This window comes from Callionymus lyra, chromosome 7, assembly GCF_982586985.1.
Source record: "Callionymus lyra chromosome 7, fCalLyr1.hap1.1, whole genome shotgun sequence".
NCBI classification, from domain to species: domain Eukaryota; kingdom Metazoa; phylum Chordata; class Actinopteri; order Syngnathiformes; family Callionymidae; genus Callionymus; species Callionymus lyra.
This window is the reverse complement of record NC_141824.1, coordinates 4164717-4186245: the sequence shown is the minus strand read 5'-3', so window position 1 is coordinate 4186245 and position 21529 is coordinate 4164717. Positions and strand designations below refer to the sequence as shown.

Sequence of the window (21529 nt, the reverse complement as noted above, 5' to 3'; positions counted from 1 at the left end):
ATAATGAGAGTAAAGTAAGATGAATATTTAATCAACAGGTTTTTTTATTTTAAACTTTTTTTACAAATACATTTTTTTAATTAATAATTAAGTTAAATTAAGTTTTTGTTAACAAAGAACACAAACATCTAAAAGAAGTATTTAAAAAGTAACACAACTTTAGAAATCCTTACAAATCAAAATGTAAAGTATCAAAAATGTAAACATTATGTTCACTTTATTATTAATTAATGTATTCGCCATTTAATGGTTAAATGTCTCTTGTTCTATTTCAGTTTATTGTATTTTTATTTTTATTTTATTTTATTTCAATCTTATTTAGTTTTTACATCCTTCACAACAAATACATGAGAACCAAAATCATATAAAAATACACATCTTTGAATGTATTTTTGACATGCAAATGTGTATTTTTGATTTAATATCACATTAAAATGTTTATTTACGATTTAATATCACATGAAAATATGTATTATTGATTTAATATCACATTAAAATGTTTATTTACGATTTAATATCACATGAAAATATGTATTATTGATTTAATATCATGTAAAATGTGTATTTTTGATTCAATATCACGTAAAAATGTGTTTTTTTTATTTAATATCACATTAATATGTGTATTTTTGACAATATTTTTAGCTCCAACACGTTCCTCAAATGCTGTTCTTGGATCAGTCGACGCACAAAAGACCAAATGTTAACACAATGTTGTCACTTTTCCCTCTTTTCTTATCTGGTATCGGTCACAGCCCTGAGGAGTTAAATTACAACTAAACGTGTCATCGTTTGTGTGTTTTCGCAGCTCGCGCCCGAAAACACCATGTGGTCGTTCCAGAGAGCTCTGCAGGTGAACGTGACGGGCTTCGAGGCCGACGTCGCCATTAGGTAAACACACACACACACACACACACACACACACCTACACACACACACATCTACACACACACGATTGATCAATACCACGAACCGAAGAGACGGATCAGACGAGGTCGTCCGTCTCACTCTGTTATTCATCCCTCCAACCTGAGACCACCTGAATACACCAGACTCGACTTTTACACGTTTAAACTGATCTGACATCAGTCGAGTCGAGGTCCGACGCAGGAGGAGAGAGGAAGAGTGACGCGAAGTGACAGACGAGCGCGGAGTTCCTGGAGGAGACGCGACGTTATATTGTGAACTCGTGTAGATGTGAAGAGATGGACTTGATGAAAGGATGATTGTCGCACAGGTTCATGTTTATGTAAACACACAACGACACTTCTGACACACACAAGTGTATACAAGACAAGCGTATACACACAACAACACTTCTGACACACACAAGTGTGTACAAGACAAGTGTCTACACACAACGACACTTCTGACACACACAAGTGTGTACAAGACAAGTGTATACACACAACAACACTTCTGACACACACAAGTTTGTACAAGACAAGTGTCTACACACAACGACACTTCTGACACACACAATTGTATACTAGGCAAGTGTATACACACAACGACACTTCTGACACACACAAGTGTGTACAAGGCAAGCGTATACACACAACAACACTTCTGACACACACAAGTGTGTACAAAACATGTGTCTACACACAACGACACTTCTGACACACACAAGTGTGTACAAGACAAGTGTATACACACAACAACACTTCTGACACACGCAAGTTTGTACAAGACAAGTGTCTACACACAACGACACTTCTGACACACACAAGTGTATACAAGACAAGTGTATACACACACAACACTTCTGACACACACACACAAGTGTGTACAAGACAAGTGTGTAAACACAACGACACTTCTGACACACACACAAGTGTGTACAAGACAAGTGTATACACACAACGACACTTCTGACACACACAAGTGTGTACAAGACAAGTGTATACACACAACGACACTTCTGACACACACAAGTCTGTACAAGACAAGTGTATACACACAACGACACTTCTGACACACACAAGTGTGTACAAGACAAGTGTCTACACACAACGACACTTCTGACACACACAAGTGTATACAAGACAAGTGTATACACACAACGACACTTCCGACACACACAAGTGTATACAAGACAAGTGTATACACACAACGACACTTCCGACACACACAAGTGTATACAAGACAAGTGTGTAAACACAACGACACTTCTGACACACACAAGTGTATACACACAACGACACTTCTGGCACACACAAGTGTATACACACAACGACACTTATGACACACACACACGTGTATACAAGACAAGTGTATACACACAACGACACTTATGACACACACAAGTGTATACAAGACAAGTGTATACACACAACACTTCTGACACACACACAAGTGTGTACAAGACAAGTGTATACACACAACGACACTTCTGACACACACACAAGTGTATACAAGGCAAGTGTATACACACAACGAAACTTCTGACACACACAACGACACTTCTGATACACACAAGTGTATACAAGACAAGTGTATACAAGACAAGTGTGTACACACAACGACACTTCCGACACACACAAGTGTATACAAGACAAGTGTATACACACAACGACACTTCTGACACACACAAATGTATACAAGGCAAGTGTATACACACGACACTTCTGACACACACAAGTGTATACAAGACAAGTGTATACACATAACGACACTTATGAAACACACAAGTGTATACAAGACAAGTGTATACACACAACACTTCTGACACACACAAGTGTGTACAAGACAAGTGTGTAAACACAACGACACTTCTGACACACACAAGTGTATACAAGACAAGTGTGTACAGGAACAAACTTTTAACCAATCCTATGATGCGGAGACGATCACATGACGATGAACAATGAATTGAAAGGTTTGTCGATAAAGTTAATTTAAATTCCTCAGTGTCGACGGCGTTCCTTTCCTCGCTCGCGACCGAACGCTCCGCAGGACGACGGACGTCAACAAGGTCTTTCCTGAGAGACGGTTCGACGACGCCTCGTTCTTCAACTGGACCGACCTTCAAACGCTCAACGCTGGACAGTGGTTTCTCAAGGTCAGTGTTCACTGACGAGTGTCAATAAAGTTTCTTTCAACATTCAATAATAGAATTGAATTAGTTTTATTTTATAGATTTTTAGGTTAATGTTTTGTTTTTCTGTCAACAGTGAAGACTGTTGAAAACTTTTGTGTAACCATTGTGTATGTAGACACACACAGAGACAAACGCACGCAGAAAGACACAGACGCACACACAAACGGACACACAAAAAGACAAACACACACACAGACACACACATACAGAGAGACACACACACAGAGACACACACACAATCACACAGACACATAGAGAAATACACACAGACACACACATAGACACACACACATAGACACACACACACAGACACATAGACACACACATAGAGACACACACACAATCACACAGGCACATAGAGAAATACACACAGAGACACACACACATAGACACACACACACAGACACATAGACACACACATAGAGACACACACACAATCACACAGACACATAGAGAAATACACACAGAGACACACACACACAGACACACACACACACACATAGAGACACACACACAATCACACAGACACATAGAGAAATACACACAGAGACACGTATACACGCACACAGAGACACACACACACAGACACACGCACAAACAGAGACACACACACAATCACACAGACACATGGAGACAAACACAGAGACACACACACAGACACATAGACACACACATAGAGACACACACACAATCACACAGACACATAGAGAAATACACACAGAGACACGTATACACACACACACACGCACACAGAGACACACACACACAGACACACGCACAAACAGAGACACACACACAATCACACAGACACATGGAGACAAACACAGAGACACACACACAATCACACAGACACATGGAGACAAACACAGAGACACACACACACATAGACACACACACAGACACACGCACACACAGAGACACACATACATTGACACACACACAATCACATACACACACACACACACACACAAACATTTCAATAAAAAACATTTAAAAAAAAGTTCAATTCATTACATTTTCTAATAAACGTCCATTAAGAACTTTTCTTTTTCTTTTTTTTAAATGAACTTGACCTCTACAGACTGACCCTTACTGGACGGCGAACGCCTTGACCCCGCACGAGCGCACCCTGGTGGCCAATCAGAGCGTGTGCAGCCTGGAGCAGCTGCTGAGGCTGAGCTTCTTCCACAACAGCTCGCTGCTCTTCCGGCTCAGGAGGCCCCCTGTGGCGCATCCCTGCTACTACAGCTGGATCAACGACACGCTGCAGACCGTCATCAAGTCTGGAGTCCCTCAGGGCCTGGTGCGTTCATGGACCACACACACACACACACACACACACACACACACACACATGCACACACACACGCACGCGCACACAGAGAGACACACACACACAGAGAGACACACACACATGCACACATGCACACATGCACGCACACACACACAGAGAGAGACGCACACAGAGAGACACACAAAGAGAGACACACACAGAGAGACACACACAGAAAGACACACACAGAGAGACACACACACACACACAGAGACACACATAGAGACAAAAACACACACGCACACAGAGACAAGCACACAGAGACACACAAACAGAGACACAAACACAGAGACACACACACACACACACACACACACACACACATATAGACAAACACACATAGAGACACACTCAGAGACAAACACACACACAGTCTCACATATAGACAAACACAGACACACATATAGACAAATACAAACACAGACACACATAGAGACACAAATAGAGACGCACACAAAGACAAACACACACACAGAGACACATAGATACACACACAGAGACAAACACACACACAGACACACATATAGACAAACACAAACACAGACACACATATAGACAAACACAAACACAGACACACATAGAGACACAAATAGAGACGCACACAAAGACAAACACACACACAGAGACACATAGATACACACACAGAGACAAACACACACACACACAGACACACACACACACACAGGAAAAAAAAAAAAAAAAACATTTATTAAATTTAATTAGTTTAGATATTCTTGAAATATTATAGTTTTAAAAACTATAATAGGTGATAAACACCACCTGGATTTTTGATTTAGAGTATAGTTTTGGTATTAGTATAAGTATATATTAACCACATTATATCCAACTTTTTGAGCTTTTATTCAGTTTTATTGATCGTTGTTGTTGTTGTTGTGTAATAACGAGGTTTGAGTCGTTACATTTGTGTGTTTTTTTTCTGCTAATATTTGCATTAATTGTCAAATAAACAAAAATATCTACTAAATTAATGCTGAAAATACTTATAATTGCATATTTTTCATGAGTTTCATTAAAAAAAAGGTTCAGTTTCTGATTCTACATAGATTTTGCTAAAGTTCTTCAATGGTTTCTTCACTCTTTCTGTGTATCGTGAACATCTGGTTGTGCTGCAGGTGATGTGGACCCCCGACGAGGACCGGGCTCAGGTGCGACTGGAGGCTCCAGGTCTGGTGCAGACGTCTCTGCAGAAACGAGCTCCTCAGACGCTCCAGGAGGAGAACATCAGTGGTCTGCTGCTGAGGTACAACCAGGTGGACCTCCAGGAGATCAGGTGAGAAGAGGGCGACGTCCCCGTGAAGACCCCGAGACTGAGACCTGGAGTCTTTCAGGGAGTTCTCCCGGAGGAACCTCAGCCTCACCCTCGGCCCCGTCAACAAGCCCTGGTTGTTCTCGGTGTTGTGGTGCAGCGGAGTCTCGTCCGTGTCCTCCGAGGCGCCTCAGGTCCTCCAGAAGGTGCCTTACCCCGTCTGGCTCCTGGTAAGAACCTCCAGTGTCTTCACCTCCACACCTGGAGCAGATGTTTACCTGATGTTCACACCATTAATGCTTTTAAACACTGTTGACTGTTGAAGCTTCATGAAGTGTCGTCTTAAGACCACTAGATGGCGCTTTATTTATGTTATTATTTGTTCATCTCTTTTTCCTTTTCTTTGCCTTTTTATATATGTATATATATATATAATATTTTTGAATGTATTATTATCTTATCCTGATGGGAGAAGATGATATTAATCCATAAATGATTGACAGGTGTATTTAATATTTTCTACTTTCTGCACTTGAGATCCTTGTTGATCTTGAGTCTCGACTCGTCATCCCTGAGTCCCAAACTAATAAAACCAGACTCATTACTGTGTGTGTGTGTGTGTGTGTGTGTGTGTGTGTGTGTGTGTGTGTGTGTGTGTGTGTGTGTGTGTGTGTGTGTGTGTGTGTGTGTGTGTGTGTGTGTGTGTGTGTGTGTGTGTGTGTGTGTGTGTGTGTGTGTGTGTGTGTGTGTGTGTGTGTGAAGACCTGTGTGTCTGTGTGTGCACCTGTGTGTGTATGTGCACCTGTGTGTGTATGTGCACCTGTGTGTGTGTGTGTGTGTGTCTCCGTCTCTTTGTGTGTGTGTTCACCCCTTTGTGTGTCTTTGTTTGTGTGTGTGTTCATGCCTGTGTGTGTGTGTGTGCGTGTGTGTGTTGCCATATTGCATCTCAGCAGGTCAACATGAGCGACGTGTGTGTGTGTGTGTGTGTGTGTGTGTGTGTGTGTGTGTGTGTGTGTGTGTGTGTGTGTGTGTGTGTGTGTGTGTGTGTGTGTGTGTGTGTGTGTGTGTGTGTGTGTGTGTGTGTGTGTGTGTGTGTGTGTGTGTGTGTGTGTGTGTGTGAAGACCTGTGTGTGTGTAGACCTGTGTGTGTGTGTGTGTGTGTGTCTCCGTCTCTTTGTGTGTGTGTTCACCCCTTTGTGTGTCTTTGTTTGTGTGTGTGTTCATGCCTGTGTGTGTGTGTGCGTGTGTGTGTTGCCATATTGCATCTCAGCAGGTCAACATGAGCGACACTCCCGTGTGTGTGTGTGTGTGTGTCTGTGTGTGTGTGCGTGTGTGTGTGTGTTCTATTATTGCACCTCAGCAGGTCAACACTCCTGTTGTGTCTTCAGTGAAGTCGAAGCATCTGTTCGACTCGATATAAACTCGACTCTTCAATAAGTTCCTTTATTAATGTTGACGCATCATCGTCTCTGTAGACGTGATTTATTTAACAATAAAATGAGTCTGAACGGACTGTGATGGATTATATTGTGGACTTACAGCGCCACCTGATGGCTGAATGGATCATAGACGCTAAAATTGGCAGAAAATTATCATTTTAAACGATGAATAACCAGATTAAAAAAAAATAGGAGCTAAATTATTGATGAATACACGTCAGAAATCGATCTTAAGCTTCATAAAATAATCAAGTTAGACACATTCAGCGAGCTAGCTTCACCTGCTAATTCAACTGCTAACATGCTAACCTTTAGCATCATACTTTTACGGTGTTGATGCCGTTTTACACGTTTATTACTCTTTTTGTAGAGGAAGTGGACCTTGAACACAACAAGGAAACAATATTGTGACGTGAACAGATTTAAAAGAAGATTTCTGTGTTTGCACCGTTGATGCTAGTTGTCGCTTGTTGTCGGTTGTTGTCGCTAGTTGACGCTAGTTGTCGCTAGTTGCCGAAAGTTGTTGCTAGTTGACGCTAGTTGACGCTAGTTGACGAAAGTTGCCGCTAGTGGTCGCTAGTTGTCGCTAGTTGACGCTAGCTGTCGCTAGTTGCCGAAAGTTGTTGCTAGTTGATGCTAGTGGTCGCTAGTTGACGCTAGTTGGCGCTAGTTGTCCCTAGTTGCCGAAAGTTGACGCTAGTTGGCGCTAGTTGCCGCTGGTTGACGAAAGTTGCCGCTGGTTGACGAAAGTTGCCGCTAGTGGTCGCTAGTTGTCGCTAGTTATCGCTAGTTGTCCCTAATTGTCGCTAGTTGTCGCTAGTTGTCGCTAGATGACGCTAGTCTTCACTAGTTGTCGCTTGTTGTCGCTAGTTGTCACTAGTAGTCTCTAGTAGTCGCTAGTTGTCGCTAGTTGCCGAAAGTTGTTGCTAGTTGACGCTAGTTGACGAAAGTTGCCGCTAGTTGTTGCTAGTTGACGCTAGTTGTCGCTAGTTGCCGAAAGTTGTTGCTAGTTGACGCTAGTTGACGAAAGTTGCCGCTAGTGGTCGCTAGTTGTCGCTAGTTGTCGCTAGTTGACGCTAGTTGTCCCTAGTTGACGCTAGTTGCGATAGTTGACGAAAGTTGCCGCTGGTTGACGCTAACTGCCGAAAGTTGCCGCTAGTGGTCGCTAGTGGTCGCTAGTTGTCGCTAGTTGTCGCTAGTTGTCCCTAATTGTCGCTAGTTGTCGCTAGCCTGCAGGTTTAGACCAGTTAACAAAATAAAAGTTCATCTGTTAGTACTTTTGTTTGTGTAACATCTTGTCTCTTGTCTGACAGACGCCGGATCAATACTGTCTGATGTGGGCGTCTGCAGACGTCGTCTCCTTCGCCGTCGTCATCGCAATATTTATTTTCCAGAAGTAAGTGATGGTTTAAATTTAATTCTTGTCGTTTTGTGTCACTATCACTAACTCGTGCACTGATGTTGAGACTTTATTTCTTCTTCTTTCTTCTCTAAATGAACCTCTCTTGCCTTCTTTTCTCCTTGTTTTCCACCTTTTTCCACCTTTCTTCCTCCCTCTTCCTCCTCTTCCTCCTCTTCCTCCCCCGTCTGCATGTCCTCCTCCTCTTCTTCTGCTGCATTCTGGCCTCTTCTCTCAGCTATCACATGATCAGGTAACTGGGTCACTTCCTCTGACCGCTCTTTTCTTCCTCGTCATCCCTCGCTCGTGTCCATCAGTACTTTTCGTATCCATGTGTCGAACGTTTCGTCTGAGACGGACTGTAGTGAATTGAGACGATGGAGATAACTAGTATTACTCCTTTGAAACTCAGTAGTATTATTCAGTGAAGTACTGTAGTATTACTTCGCAAAACTCGGTAATATTACTCGGCAAGGCTCACTAGTATTAGTCCGTGAAACATTGTAGTATTAATCCGCAAAACTCTGTAATATTACTCAGCAAGGCTCCCTAGTATTACTCCGCGAAGCAATCTTGTATTACTCTGCAAAACTCAGTATAATACTTGGCGAGGTTCACTAGTATTACTCCGCAATCTCAGTAATAATACTTGGTGAGGCTCCCTAGTATTATTCCGCGAAGCACTGTAGTATTACTCTGCAAAACTCAGTATAATACTCGGCGAGGCTCACTAGTATTACTCTGCAAAACTCATTAATAATACTTGGTGAGGCTCCCTAGTATTACTCTGCGAAGCACTTTAGTATTACTCTGCAAAACTCAGTTATATTACTCTGCAAGGCTCATTAGTATGACTCCGCAAAACTCAGTAATATTACTCTGCAAGGCTCACCAGTATGACTCCGCAAAACTCAGTAATGTTACTTGGTGAGGCTCACTAATATTACTCTGCAAAGTTATGTAGTATTACTCTGCAAAACTCAGTAATAATACTTGGTGAGGCTCCCTAGTGTTGCTCTGTGAAGCACTGTAGTATTACTCTGAAAAACTCAGTAATATTATTCTGCAAGGCTCACCAGTATGACTCCGCAAAACTCAGTAATGTTACTTGGTGAGGCTCACTAATATTACTCTGCAAAGTAATGTAGTATTACTCTGCAAAACTCGGTAATAATACTGGGCGAGACTCACTTGTATTACTCTGCAAAACTTGGTAATAATACTGGGCGAGGCTCCCTAGTATTACTCTGCGAATCACTGTAGTATGACTCTGAAAAACTCAGTAATATTACTTGGCGAGGCTCCTTAGTATTACTCTGCGAATCACTGTAGTATTACTCTGCAAAACTCTGTAATATTACTTGGCGAGGCTCACAAGTATTACTCCACGAAGCACTGCAGTATTATTCGGCAAAACTCACTAGTATTACTCGGCAAAGCACTGGCGTGATGGATGGACGCGCGTTCATCACAGGAAGTGGATCTTTATTGACGCTGACTCTGATTTTCAAGCATCGAGTGATGAAGTCTGAGCAGGAAGTTTAAACCAAATCGATGAAATGATTCATTAACGATTAATTAATTAAACGCTGCAAGAAAAATACTTCTTTTCAGTATGTTCAATCAGTTTGTTTATTAAGTTTTAAACTGTGGATTCTCTCATGATTTTTTACTTGGATGAGATTAAAAATCGATTAATTACTAATCGCAATTAATTGATGTGTTTTTAAATGATTGTCACTGTATCCTCTCGTCCTCAGTCGTCATTCTTCCTTTAGCTGCGGAGGTCGAACGGCTGCTGCCATCTAGAGTCCATACATTTAGTTGCAACACAAAAATCCACATGAATATTTGCATGTTAATGGAGTTAAATATTCAATTATATACAGGTTTATTTTTTGAAAAACAAACCGTTGAAGAGCTCTGATGACCTTTGACCTGCAGGTACCGCAGCAGTGGGATGCACAGCTACAACCCGGAGCAGATCATGCTCAGCGCCGCCGTCCGAAGGTCCAGCCGAGACCTGAACGTCATGAAGGAGAAGCTGATCTTCTCAGGTACTCGTCCTCCGTCATCCCTCCGTCCCGGCACGAGTGTTCTCCCTCCTCCTCACCCTCTCTCCTGAAGGTCAACCCCAGTAGCTTCCTGACTGTGTGATGCATCCATCCATGACTCCTCCCTCTCCTCCACGCATCCCTCTATCCCTCCTCCATCCTTCCTGCACTTCACTCCTTCCTCACCAGCCAGCTTGTCTCCAGACTCTTGTACTGGGGGTCAAAGGTCAGTCTCTCATGTGACTTTTTCCATCCTCATCACGACCTCTTTTCGCCTGATTCTGTTTTATGAACGTCATCCATGGATCGTTGACCGTCGTGAACTTCTGTTGTGACTGTTGTGAAGGATGTGACAAATACTTTTGTGAGAGGACGAAAGTTAAAAAATTAATAAATAGTATTACACCGTGAAGCACTGTAGTGTTACTCTGTGAGGCACTGCAGTATTACTCTGTGAGGCACTGTACTATTACTCGGCGAGGCACTGTAGTATTACTCTGTGAGGCACTGCAGTATTACTCTGTGAAGCACTGTAGTGTTACTCTGCGAGGCACTGTAGTATTACTCGGCGAGGCTCACTAGTATTACTCCACGAAGTACTGTAGTGTTACTCTGTGAGGCACTGCAGTATTACTCTGTGAGGCACTGTAGTATTACTCAGCGAGGCTCACTAATATTACTCCACGAAGTACCGTAGTATTACTCCACAAGGCACTGCAGTATTACTCCTTGAAACTCAGTAGTATTTTTCAGGGAAGCACTGTAGTATTACTCTGCAAAACTAGGTAATAATACTCGGAGAGGCTCATTTGTATTACTCCGCGTAGCACTGTAGTATTACTCCGCAAAACTCAGTAATATTATCGGCAAGGCTCACTAGTGTTACTCCGCGAAGCAATGTAGTATTACTCCGCAAAGCACTGTAGTATTACTCCTTGTAACTCAGTAGTATTATTCAGTGAAGCACTGTAGAATTAATCCTTGAAACTCAGTAGTATTATTGAGTGAAGCCCTGTAGTATTACTCCGCAAAACTTAGCAATATTACTCGTTGAGGCTCACTAGTGTTACTCTGCGAAGCAATGTAGTATTGCTCTGCGAAGCACTGCAGTATTACTCCGCATAACTCAGCAATATTACTCGGCAGGGGTCACCAGTGTTACTCCGCAAAGCACTGTAGTATTACTCCTTTTAACTCAGTAGTATTATTCAGTGAAGCACTGTAGTATTACTCTGCAAAACTAGGTAATATTACTCCGCGAGGCTCACTAGTATTACTCGGCAAGGCTCACTAGTATTACTCCATGAAGTACTGTAGTATGACTCCGCGAAGCACTGTAGTGTTACTCTGTGAGGCACTGCAGTATTACTCTGTGAGACACTGTAGTATTACTCAGCGAGGCTCACTAATATTACTCCACGAAGTACCGTAGTATTACTCCACGAGGCACTGCAGTATTACTCCTTGAAACTCAGTAGTATTATTCAGGGAAGCACTGTAGTATTACTCTGCAAAACTAGGTAATAATACTCGGAGAGGCTCATTTGTATTACTCCGCGTAGCACTGTAGTATTACTCCGCAAAACTCAGTAATATTATCGGCAAGGCTCACTAGTGTTACTCCGCGAAGCAATGTAGTATTACTCCGCAAAGCACTGTAGTATTACTCCGCAAAACTAGGTAATATTACTCGGCGAGGCTCACTAGTATTACGCCGCAAAACTCAGTAATATTATTGGCAAGGCTCACTAGTGTTACTCCGCGAAGCAATGTAGTATTACTCCGCAAAGCACTGTAGTATTACTCCTTGTAACTCAGTATTATTCAGTGAAGCCCTGTAGTATTACTCCGCAAAACTCAGCAATGTTACTCTGTGAGGCTCACTAGTTTTACTCTGCGAAGCACTGTAGTATTACTCCGCATAACTCAGCAATATTACTTGGCAGGGGTCACTAGTGTTACTCCGCAAAGCACTGTAGAATTACTCCTTGAAACTCAGTAGTATTATTCAGTGAAGCACTGTAGTATTACTCTGCAAAACTCTGTAATATTATTCGGCGAGGCTCACTAGTATTACTCGGCAAAGCACTGTCCGTGTGCAAAAAAGGCAAGAAAAAGAAAAAACAAGTCATCGTCCAAAATGAAAGTAATAACAAACGAGGTCACATGATCAGTTTCTCACCTGCTCAGGTGTCGACAAATCAAACGTTTGTTTCACTTGCAGAAGTCGGGAACGGAGTCGGCGGTTCGGACGATCTGTACGCGGACGACTACGACTACTACAGCAATCGGGGGGTCAACCAGTGATCACGTGACCTCTGACCCCGCCGGTGGACACGAACCAGTGTAAATAGCGCCCCCTGCCTGCCTGCCCGACAAACTGCATGTCACGTCGAGCGGCTCTTTTATCGACTCACCCGCTCGAGCCGATCTTTGTTGTTTTTAAACATTTTTTAAGCACGACTTCCTCCCGCCTCGTGTCGGCGCCCCCTGCTGAGATGTTGTCATGACTGTGTTTATTTATGTCAAAAATACACCAACAACTGTTTACAGAAGCCCCGCCTTCTCATTGCACGTGGAGCAGACGTGAGCTGTGATTGGACAAAACTACTGCTTTTATGTGAATGACTTTTTTTTTTTAAAGAACGGTTGTTTTGAGTCTGAACTTCACGCCTCGGAGGAAATCAAAGCAAGTGAAGCAGAAGAATTGCACTGGTGGTTGTTTCTTGAACACTGTACCTGAGAATCAAGTGTAACTACAGGGTCTATAACTGTGTATTATTACTGTGCCTCAATAAAACATCTTCTAGCTCAAGACCTTCTTTCTTCCTCCTGACATTTGAATGAACCCAGGTCCAGAAAAGAGCGCAGACCTCGGACAAGCAGCTGATTTCCAACCATGTCTTGACCTAAACCGAAGACATTTAGTTTGAGTTTCAATGAGCTGAAGTGGCCAGCAGGGGGCGGCAGAGCTCCATAAGTCACGCAGCTCTTCCTTGTAACGAGTCATAGATTCAGAAAAACAACCAAAGTTGATCTTTTTTTCTTCACATGTTCACTATTGATTTATATGTTTTTTCTTATCAAGTATTTTAGGTTTTGGTTGATTCAAAACTGCTATTTTTTAGTTGTTTGTAGTATTACTACTTGAAACTCAGTATTATTCAGTGAATCACTGTAGTATTACTCTGCATAACTATTACTAGACGATGCTCGCTAGTATAACTCCACTAAGTACTGTAGTATTACTCTACGATGCTCTGCAGTATTACTCCTTGAAACTCTAGTATTATTCCGTGAAGTACTATAGTATTACTCCGCAAAACTGTGTTATATTACTCGGCGAGGCTCACTAGTATTACTCTGCAAAGCACTGTCCGTGTGCAAAATACTACAGTACTCCGAAGTATTGCAGTATTACTCCACGAGCCACTGCAGTATTTCTCTTTGAAACTCCGCGAAGCAATGTAGGATTACTCCACAAGGTACTGCAGTATTACTCCGCGAAACTCCGTTTCTAAAACTGTGATCACATCAATGATTGAAAAATAATTATTATATAAATTAATTAATATACAATTATAAATAAAATTATATAAAATATATTGATATAATATATTTAAATTATTTTTAATTTTTTAAATAAGTTTACAATCATCAGATGACATTTTAATTATTTACTATTTACTATTTAAAATATCTATTCATTTTAAATATTAACAGCCATTACTTGACCCGTTTGTAAATTAAAAAATTAATATAAAGTTTGAACTTTTAATGCATTAAACATTTTCTTGAATAAAAATAATAATTTTGGTAACATTGACTAAAAATGTTTTCTGGTTCATAGACTTTTAAAGTAAATCCTCGTGAAGAAGCAAAACTTCTTCTCAAGACAAACTTATTTTTAAACTAGTTTTTAATTCAGAAATTCAAGAAAAAACATTGAAAATAAAGTCAAAAACAGTTTATTTTACTGACCACTAGATGGCACTCTTTGCTGTATCGTTTTTGGCTTTAAGACACTTTTTCCAATAAACAACAAACTCAACAGCGCCCCCTACTGGGCACAGAATGACAGAAGCGCCACAAACAAAAATAAATAGTTTCAACTTATTAAGTTAAATTAAAAATGTAAATAAACTGTTAAACTTCTGTTTGAATTCAAGAATTATTGGAACAACAACAAAGTAGTTTCACAGGCACTGGAATGTTTTGTTTTACAGTAACGAAGAGTCTCTGGAGAATAAATAAGTCAAGTCATGATGAGAACAAATATAAACCTGCTTAAATAAATCATAATCATCTTCATCATCGTCCTCTTTAGCATCATCTTCATCTTCATCCTCTTTATCATCATCTTCATCCTCGTCCTCATCTTTATGATCCTCTTCCTCATCCTCTTCCTCATCATCAGCTGAACTCAGGTCTCCTGGAGCTCCGTCTCCGTCTCTGATGTTCAAAGTGCAGTTTGACCTTCAACTCGAGCAGCATCTCCAGGATCCTTTGGTTTTGAAGGCACCGAGACAAACAGGAAGTTCCTCAAACACCAGAACCCTCGTTGAGGATCAGTTGAAGTTGGTCTTCCTCAGATGTCTGTTGGGGATCTCCAGGGCGCTGACCTGCAGCGGCCAGGCTCCGCCCAGGATCCCCGCCTGGATGGCCACGCCCGTCACCACGGCCAGGTCCGGGTCCACCGACGTGTTGGGCTCCTTCCCGAAGAAGTCCGCGATGAGGCGTCTGATCCTGGGGATCCTGGTGGACCCCCCCACCAGCACCACCTCCTCCACCTGCTCCGGCCGCAGACCCCCCTCCTCCAGCACCGTGGTGACGGGGACCAGGATCTTCTGGAACAGGTCCTCGTTGAGCTCCTCGAAGAGCTGCCGGGTCACCACCTCCTGGAGGAGGACGCGGCGCGTGTCCAGGTGCAGCGGCAGCCTGATGGTGGCGCTGTGGTGGAGCGTGAGGTTGAGCTTGGCGGCCTCCACACTCTGGCGCAGGCGGTGGACGTCTTCTTTGAGGGTGGGGGGGGCGCCGTGCTCCTGCTGGACCCGCTTCATGATGAACTCAAGTAACCTCAGGCTGAAGTCCTGACCCCCCAACTTGTTGTTGCCTGAGCAGACGGAGACCAACAGTTTGATTGACATTTGATGTTTGTTCGGTTCTAGTTCCACCACTTTTGGATTTTTGTTTGATTTGTTCTTTATGAGAATGATTTGAAAACAAGGTCACGGGGTCATGCAAGGGTCATTCAAGGGTCACAGACATCATGTATCGAGCCAAGATAAAAAAAAAATTTTAAATCCAACAAATGAACAAAGTTAAAAGTCGTCAGAAAATATCGATACAACGACATATCGCGATATTATTTTTCTGTTACTGTGTCGATACACTTTATGCTTAATTATATATTTATAATATACTTTTATCTTAGTTATTTTATGGTATATATTTCAATGAAGTGTGTTTCAAATAAGATCATTTATTTAATTTATTATTTCTATGTAAATATTCACAGCGTTTGTTCATTTATGTGTTGCAATTAAACCTTCCGGCCTCTAGATGGCAGCAGTCGTTATGTCCTCCACAGCTAAAAGGTAGAATGATGACTGAGGACGAGAGGATACAGTGAGTCCAGCAGCTTCTAAGCTGGTGTTTGGACATATACAGTTACTTTATGTGTTCCCTCCAGATATTTATCTGAAGAATCAGACGTAGAAGTAGATGTTGTTGACAGATCAAGATGTCAGAGTTTAAGATAAGATAAGAAACAGAGATAATTTAACATTTATACAGAATAACAATAAAACTGATGAATGTTTTGAGGTGTTTTTTGGCTCCTTGTGTGACTTCGTTTGTTCGTCTTGTTCACTTTGAAAATAGACATTTACTTTTGAATGGACTCTGACTGAGGAACGTCTCGTTGACGTCCGAGTCCCTCGACCGAAGGCTTCAAGGTCATCTCACCGGCCATGGCTCTGGTGAAGAACATCCCTCCTCGCTTGTTGAGCAGCGACACGTCCAGAGTTCCTCCTCCCAGATCCACCACCAGCACGTTCAGCACGTCCACCTGGTGGAGACCGTACGCCATCGCGGCCGCCGTCGGCTCGTTGATGACGCGCAGGACGTTCAGGCCTGAGAACCAAGAGAAGCTTCAGGACTTTTGTGGAAGATTTTACACAGTTTTATTGAAGTGTTTCCTCTTTTTAAACCTTTAATGATTTTTTACCATCATTTCATTCAATAAATTCAATAAATTAAATTTAAGAATAATTGTTATACAAACATGTTTATATGGAACTTAAGATGATACAAATTATTAATATTGTTAAAATATATTATAATTCCATTAATGAATAATAACCAATAATATATTCATCGCTATGAGTTAATTACAAATATTTAAATTGAATCATTAAAAGAAAACAAATCTTCAATATAGAAACAAAAATGTAACAAACATAAAACAAATGATGTTTATGTTTTATGATGTTTAATAAAAATATACTTAAAGTCATTGAAACAAAGTTAAGTGTTTGTATTACTCAAAAAATGAATATATTAACTTGTACTGCAAATTAATATTGGTTCTCGGCCTCCTTGACGACTAATAATTAGAATTGGTATCAGCCCTGAAAAAATCTAAGTCTATCTCTATAACAGATGAATGTTTCAGAAATTAAAAGATAACAAGGTTTAGTTATTTGAATTCAATAATGTAGTCAAAAGTTGTGTTTTTCTTTAATAATTTAATTGTAAATTCGAATGTTTTTCAAATGTATGTTTTAATTTTTACACATAAAGGTTAATAAACTAATTCAAATATTAAAGAACAGTTTTTCTCAATTCAATATACAAATGTTACGATATATCATATAAAGACTACACGTTTAAAAATATTCGATTTATAAATTGTAGCTTTGAGTCATTAATTACATTAAACTCTGTGTAAAAATGTTTAATATTAAATAAAATGCTTAGGATGTTTAACAATGTGTCAATAAAGTTTCAAGATTTGAATTCAATAAAGTTTCATTATTTGAATTTAATAAAGTTTCATGATTTGAATTCAATAAAGTTTCATGATTTGAATTTAATAAAGTTTCATGATTTGAATTTAATAAAGTTTCATGTTTTGAATTCAATAAAGTTTCATGATTTAAATGTAATAAAGTTTCATGATTTTAATTTAATACAGTTTCATGATTTGAATTTAATAAAGTTTCATGATTTGAATTTAATAAAGTTTCATGATTGAAATGTAATAAAGTGCCATGATTTGAATTTAATACAGTTTCATGATTTCAATTTAATAAAGTTTCATGATTGAAATGTAATAAAGTTTCATGATTTGAATTTAATAAAGTTTGATGATTTGAATTTAATAAAGTTTCATGATTTGAATTTAATACAGTTTCATGATTTGAATTTAATAAAGTTTCATGATTTGAATTTAATAAAGTTTCATGATTGAAATGTAATAAAGTTTCATGATTTGAATTTAATACAGTTTCATGATTTCAATTTAATAAAGTTTCATGATTGAAATGTAATAAAGTTTCATGATTTGAATTTAATAAAGTTTCATGATTTGAATTTAATAAAGTTTCATGATTGAAATGTAATAAAGTTTCATGATTTGAATTTAATAAAGTTTCATGATTTGAATTTAATAAAGTTTCATGATTGAAATGTAATAAAGTTTCATGATTTGAATTCAATAAAGTTTCATGATTGAAATGTAATAAAGTTTCATGATTTGAATTTAATACAGTTTCATGATTTGAATTCAATAAAGTTTCATGATTTGAATTTAATAAAGTTTCATGATTTGAATTCAATAAAGTTTCATGATTTGAATTCAATAAAGTTTCATGATTTAAATTTAATAAAGTTTCATGATTTGAATTTAATAAAGTTTCATGATTTGAATTCAATAAAGTTTCATGATTTGAATTCAATAAAGTTTCATGATTTAAATTTAATAAAGTTTCATGATTTGAATTTAATAAAGTTTCATGATTTGAATTTAATAAAGTTTCATGATTTGAATTTAATAAAGTTTCATAATTTGAAATCAATAAAGTTTCATTATTTGAATTTAATAAAGTTTCATGATTTGAAATCAATAAAGTTTCATTATTTGAATTTAATAAAGTTTCATGATTTGAATTCAATAAAGTTTCTTCAATAAAGTTCTGCTGAACTAACTGAAGAACCAAACAGGAAGTGAACTAAACAGGAAGTGAACCAAACAGGAAGTGAACTAAACAGGAAGTGAACCAAACAGGAAGTGAACTGACCGGCCATGTTGGCTGCTCTCTCGGTGTAGTTCCTCTGGCGCTGGTCGAACTCGGCCGGCACCGAGATGACGGCGCTGCTGACGCTGGTTCCGAGGTGTCGCTCCGCCATCTTCTTCAGCTGCAGCAGCAGCCTGGACCCGATGAACTCCGGGCTCACGGTGAAGGTGTGGTTGGTTTGGATCTGGAACAAGACGCTTCCGTTGACCTCGATCACCTGCAGGACGAGAACTGTTGGTTCTGGATCATCATTCAACTATTACTAGTCAAACATTAACTTCCTCTAGTTACACAACTGAGGTCATGAAAGTACACTTTCAGTTTTAGAATGAATATTTTTCAACAAACACTTTTTGTTTCCACTTCATGAACTTTAAATATCTTTAGCCTCAGGTCTTAGTTTTTTATTTTACTTTATTATAACAACTATAGACAATTATCAAGCCCATCTTCATCATCATCTTCATCATCATCTTCATCATCATCTTCATCATCATCTTCACCATCATCTTTATCATCATCATCTTCATCATCATCTTCACCATCATCTTCACCATCATCTTTATCATCATCATCTTCATCATCATCTTCACCATCATCTTCACCATCATCTTTATCATCATCTTTATCATCATCTTTATCATCATCTTTATCATCATCTTCACCATCATCATCGTCGTCTCCATCATCTTCACCATCATCATCACCATCATCATCGTCTCCATCATCACCATCTTCATCATCATCTCCAGCTTCACCTTCATCTCCATCATCATCTTCACCTTCATCTCCATCACCATCATCTCCATCATCATCTCAATCATCATTATCTTCATCTTCATCACCATCTTCATCATCATCTCCATCATCATCTTCATCACCATCTTCATCATCTCCATCTTCACCATCATCATCTTCATCATCTCCATCACCATCATCATCACCATCATCTCCATCATCACCATCTTCATCATCATCTTCATCCTTGTCATCACATCACCATCATCAGCTCCATCCCAATCTTCATCATCGTCTCCATTATCATCATCACTATCTTCATCATCATCTCCATCATCACCTTCATCATAATCATCTTCATCTTCATCACCATCTTCATCATCTCCATCACCATCTCAATCTTCACCATCATCATCTTAATCACCATCTTCATCATCATCATCTTCATCACCATCTTCATCATCACCTCCATCATCATCATCTCCATCATCACCATCATCTTCATCTTCACCATCATCTTTATCACCATCTTCATCATCATCACCATCATCTCCATCTTCACCATCATCATCATCACCATCTTCATCATCATATTCATCTTCATCATCATCATAAGCATCTCCATCCTTGTCATCACCATCACCATCATCAGCTCCATCCCAATCTTCATCATCTTCATCATCGTCTCCATTATCATCATCATCATCTTCATCATCTTCACCATCATCATCTTCACCATCATCATCATCTTCATCATCATCATCTTCATCATCTTCACCATCATCATCATCTTCATCATCATCACCATCATCAGCTCCATCCCAATCTTCATCATCTTCATCATATTCATCATCGTCTCATCACTATTTTCATCATCATCTTCATCTTCATCATCATCTTCACCATCATCATCATCACCATCATCTCCATCTTCACCATCATCATCATCACCATCTTCATCATCATATTCATCTCCATCCTTGTCATCATCATCACCATCATCAGCTCCATCCCAATCTTCATCATCGTCTCCATTATCATCATCATCGTCATCGTCATCATCTTCACCATCATCATCATCTTCATCATCATCACCATCATCAGCTCCATCCCAATCTTCATCATCTTCATCATATTCATCATCGTCTCCATCACTATTTTCATCATCATCTTCACCATCATCTTCATCTTCATCATCATCATCTTCACCATCATCATCATCATCATATTCATCTTCATCACAGACGCACCTTGAATGGATACCGACTTCTCTCCTGCTCGAGGACCTGAGGCTGGAATATTTTACCGATGAACCTCTTGGCGTCATAGACGGTGTTGCGAGGGTTCGAGTCCGCCCGGTCCAGAGCCTCGTGCCCGGCATGCACCGCGGCGTCCGTGAAGGACACGGTGCTGGGGATGCTCTTCCTGCCGCGCTCGTCGGCGATCACCTCCACCTGCCCGCTGCCGGGCTGGAACACGCCCACCGAGCAGAAGGTGGTGCCCAGGTCCAGGCCCAGGACCCGGGGCTTGGGCGGCGGCAGGTACTGCTGGCCCAGGTAACCCGCCAGGAACAGAGCCAGGATCACGGAACCTGGCGAGAGGAACATGTTAGCATGTTAGCATGTTAGCATCAGCAGTGGAACATGTCTTAAAAACAAACCTATCATCGTCACTTCTCCCGCCATCACGACTCCACGTCCAGAGTTGTTACAAAAATAATTATATTTCTATAAAAATGTATAAAAAGCGCGTGAACTGATCCCACGTCTGCTGACGCGAGTGACAGTGTGCCGACTCTTAATAACACACGTCATGGTAATGTGCTCTCTGGGCGCTTCTGGGTAATGTAGTCTTATACTGACAACTCTCTTCTCACAGCGACCTTTAAATGACTAC

At 40.2% G+C, this 21529-nt stretch overlaps 2 protein-coding genes across 5 annotated transcripts in view; one reads left to right on the top strand and one right to left on the bottom strand.

Annotated features, from left to right (window-relative positions):
- gdpd5b (glycerophosphodiester phosphodiesterase domain containing 5b) overlaps positions 1-13410 on the top strand; it is a 65914-nt gene extending 52504 nt beyond the window's left edge. Inside the window, exons 9-16 of one of the 3 annotated variants that reach the window (XM_087795905.1) lie at positions 809-891; positions 2914-3064; positions 4185-4406; positions 5570-5727; positions 5786-5933; positions 8456-8538; positions 10486-10598; positions 12820-13410. In XM_087795905.1, the coding sequence (XP_087652031.1) occupies positions 809-891; positions 2914-3064; positions 4185-4406; positions 5570-5727; positions 5786-5933; positions 8456-8538; positions 10486-10598; positions 12820-12902 (1041 nt within the window). In that variant the 3' untranslated portion in view covers positions 12903-13410. Of the gene's footprint in view, positions 1-808; positions 892-2913; positions 3065-4184; positions 4407-5569; positions 5728-5785; positions 5934-8455; positions 8539-8779; positions 8814-10485; positions 10599-10668; positions 10817-12819 lie in introns of those variants that run through there. The other 2 variants (XM_087795906.1, XM_087795907.1) reach the window with 2 other exon arrangements.
- Positions 13411-14496: 1086 nt separating this feature from the next.
- hspa13 (heat shock protein family A (Hsp70) member 13) lies at positions 14497-21429 on the bottom strand. Of its 2 annotated transcripts, XR_015711873.1 has the most exons (6): positions 21294-21429; positions 20884-21224; positions 18899-19112; positions 16563-16730; positions 15019-15708; positions 14497-14985 (listed from the first exon to the last, which is right to left on the bottom strand). XR_015711873.1 is itself a non-coding variant. In XM_087796152.1 (5 exons), the coding sequence occupies exons 1-5, from the start codon at positions 21316-21318 to the stop codon at positions 15164-15166; spliced, it is 1293 nt and encodes a 430-aa protein (XP_087652278.1). In that variant the 5' UTR covers positions 21319-21429; the 3' UTR covers positions 14497-15163. The 2 variants fall into 2 exon arrangements, 1 of the variants encoding a protein (XP_087652278.1); XM_087796152.1 differs by having other exon boundaries at positions 14497-15708.
- Between the last annotated feature and the right edge of the window lie 100 nt (positions 21430-21529).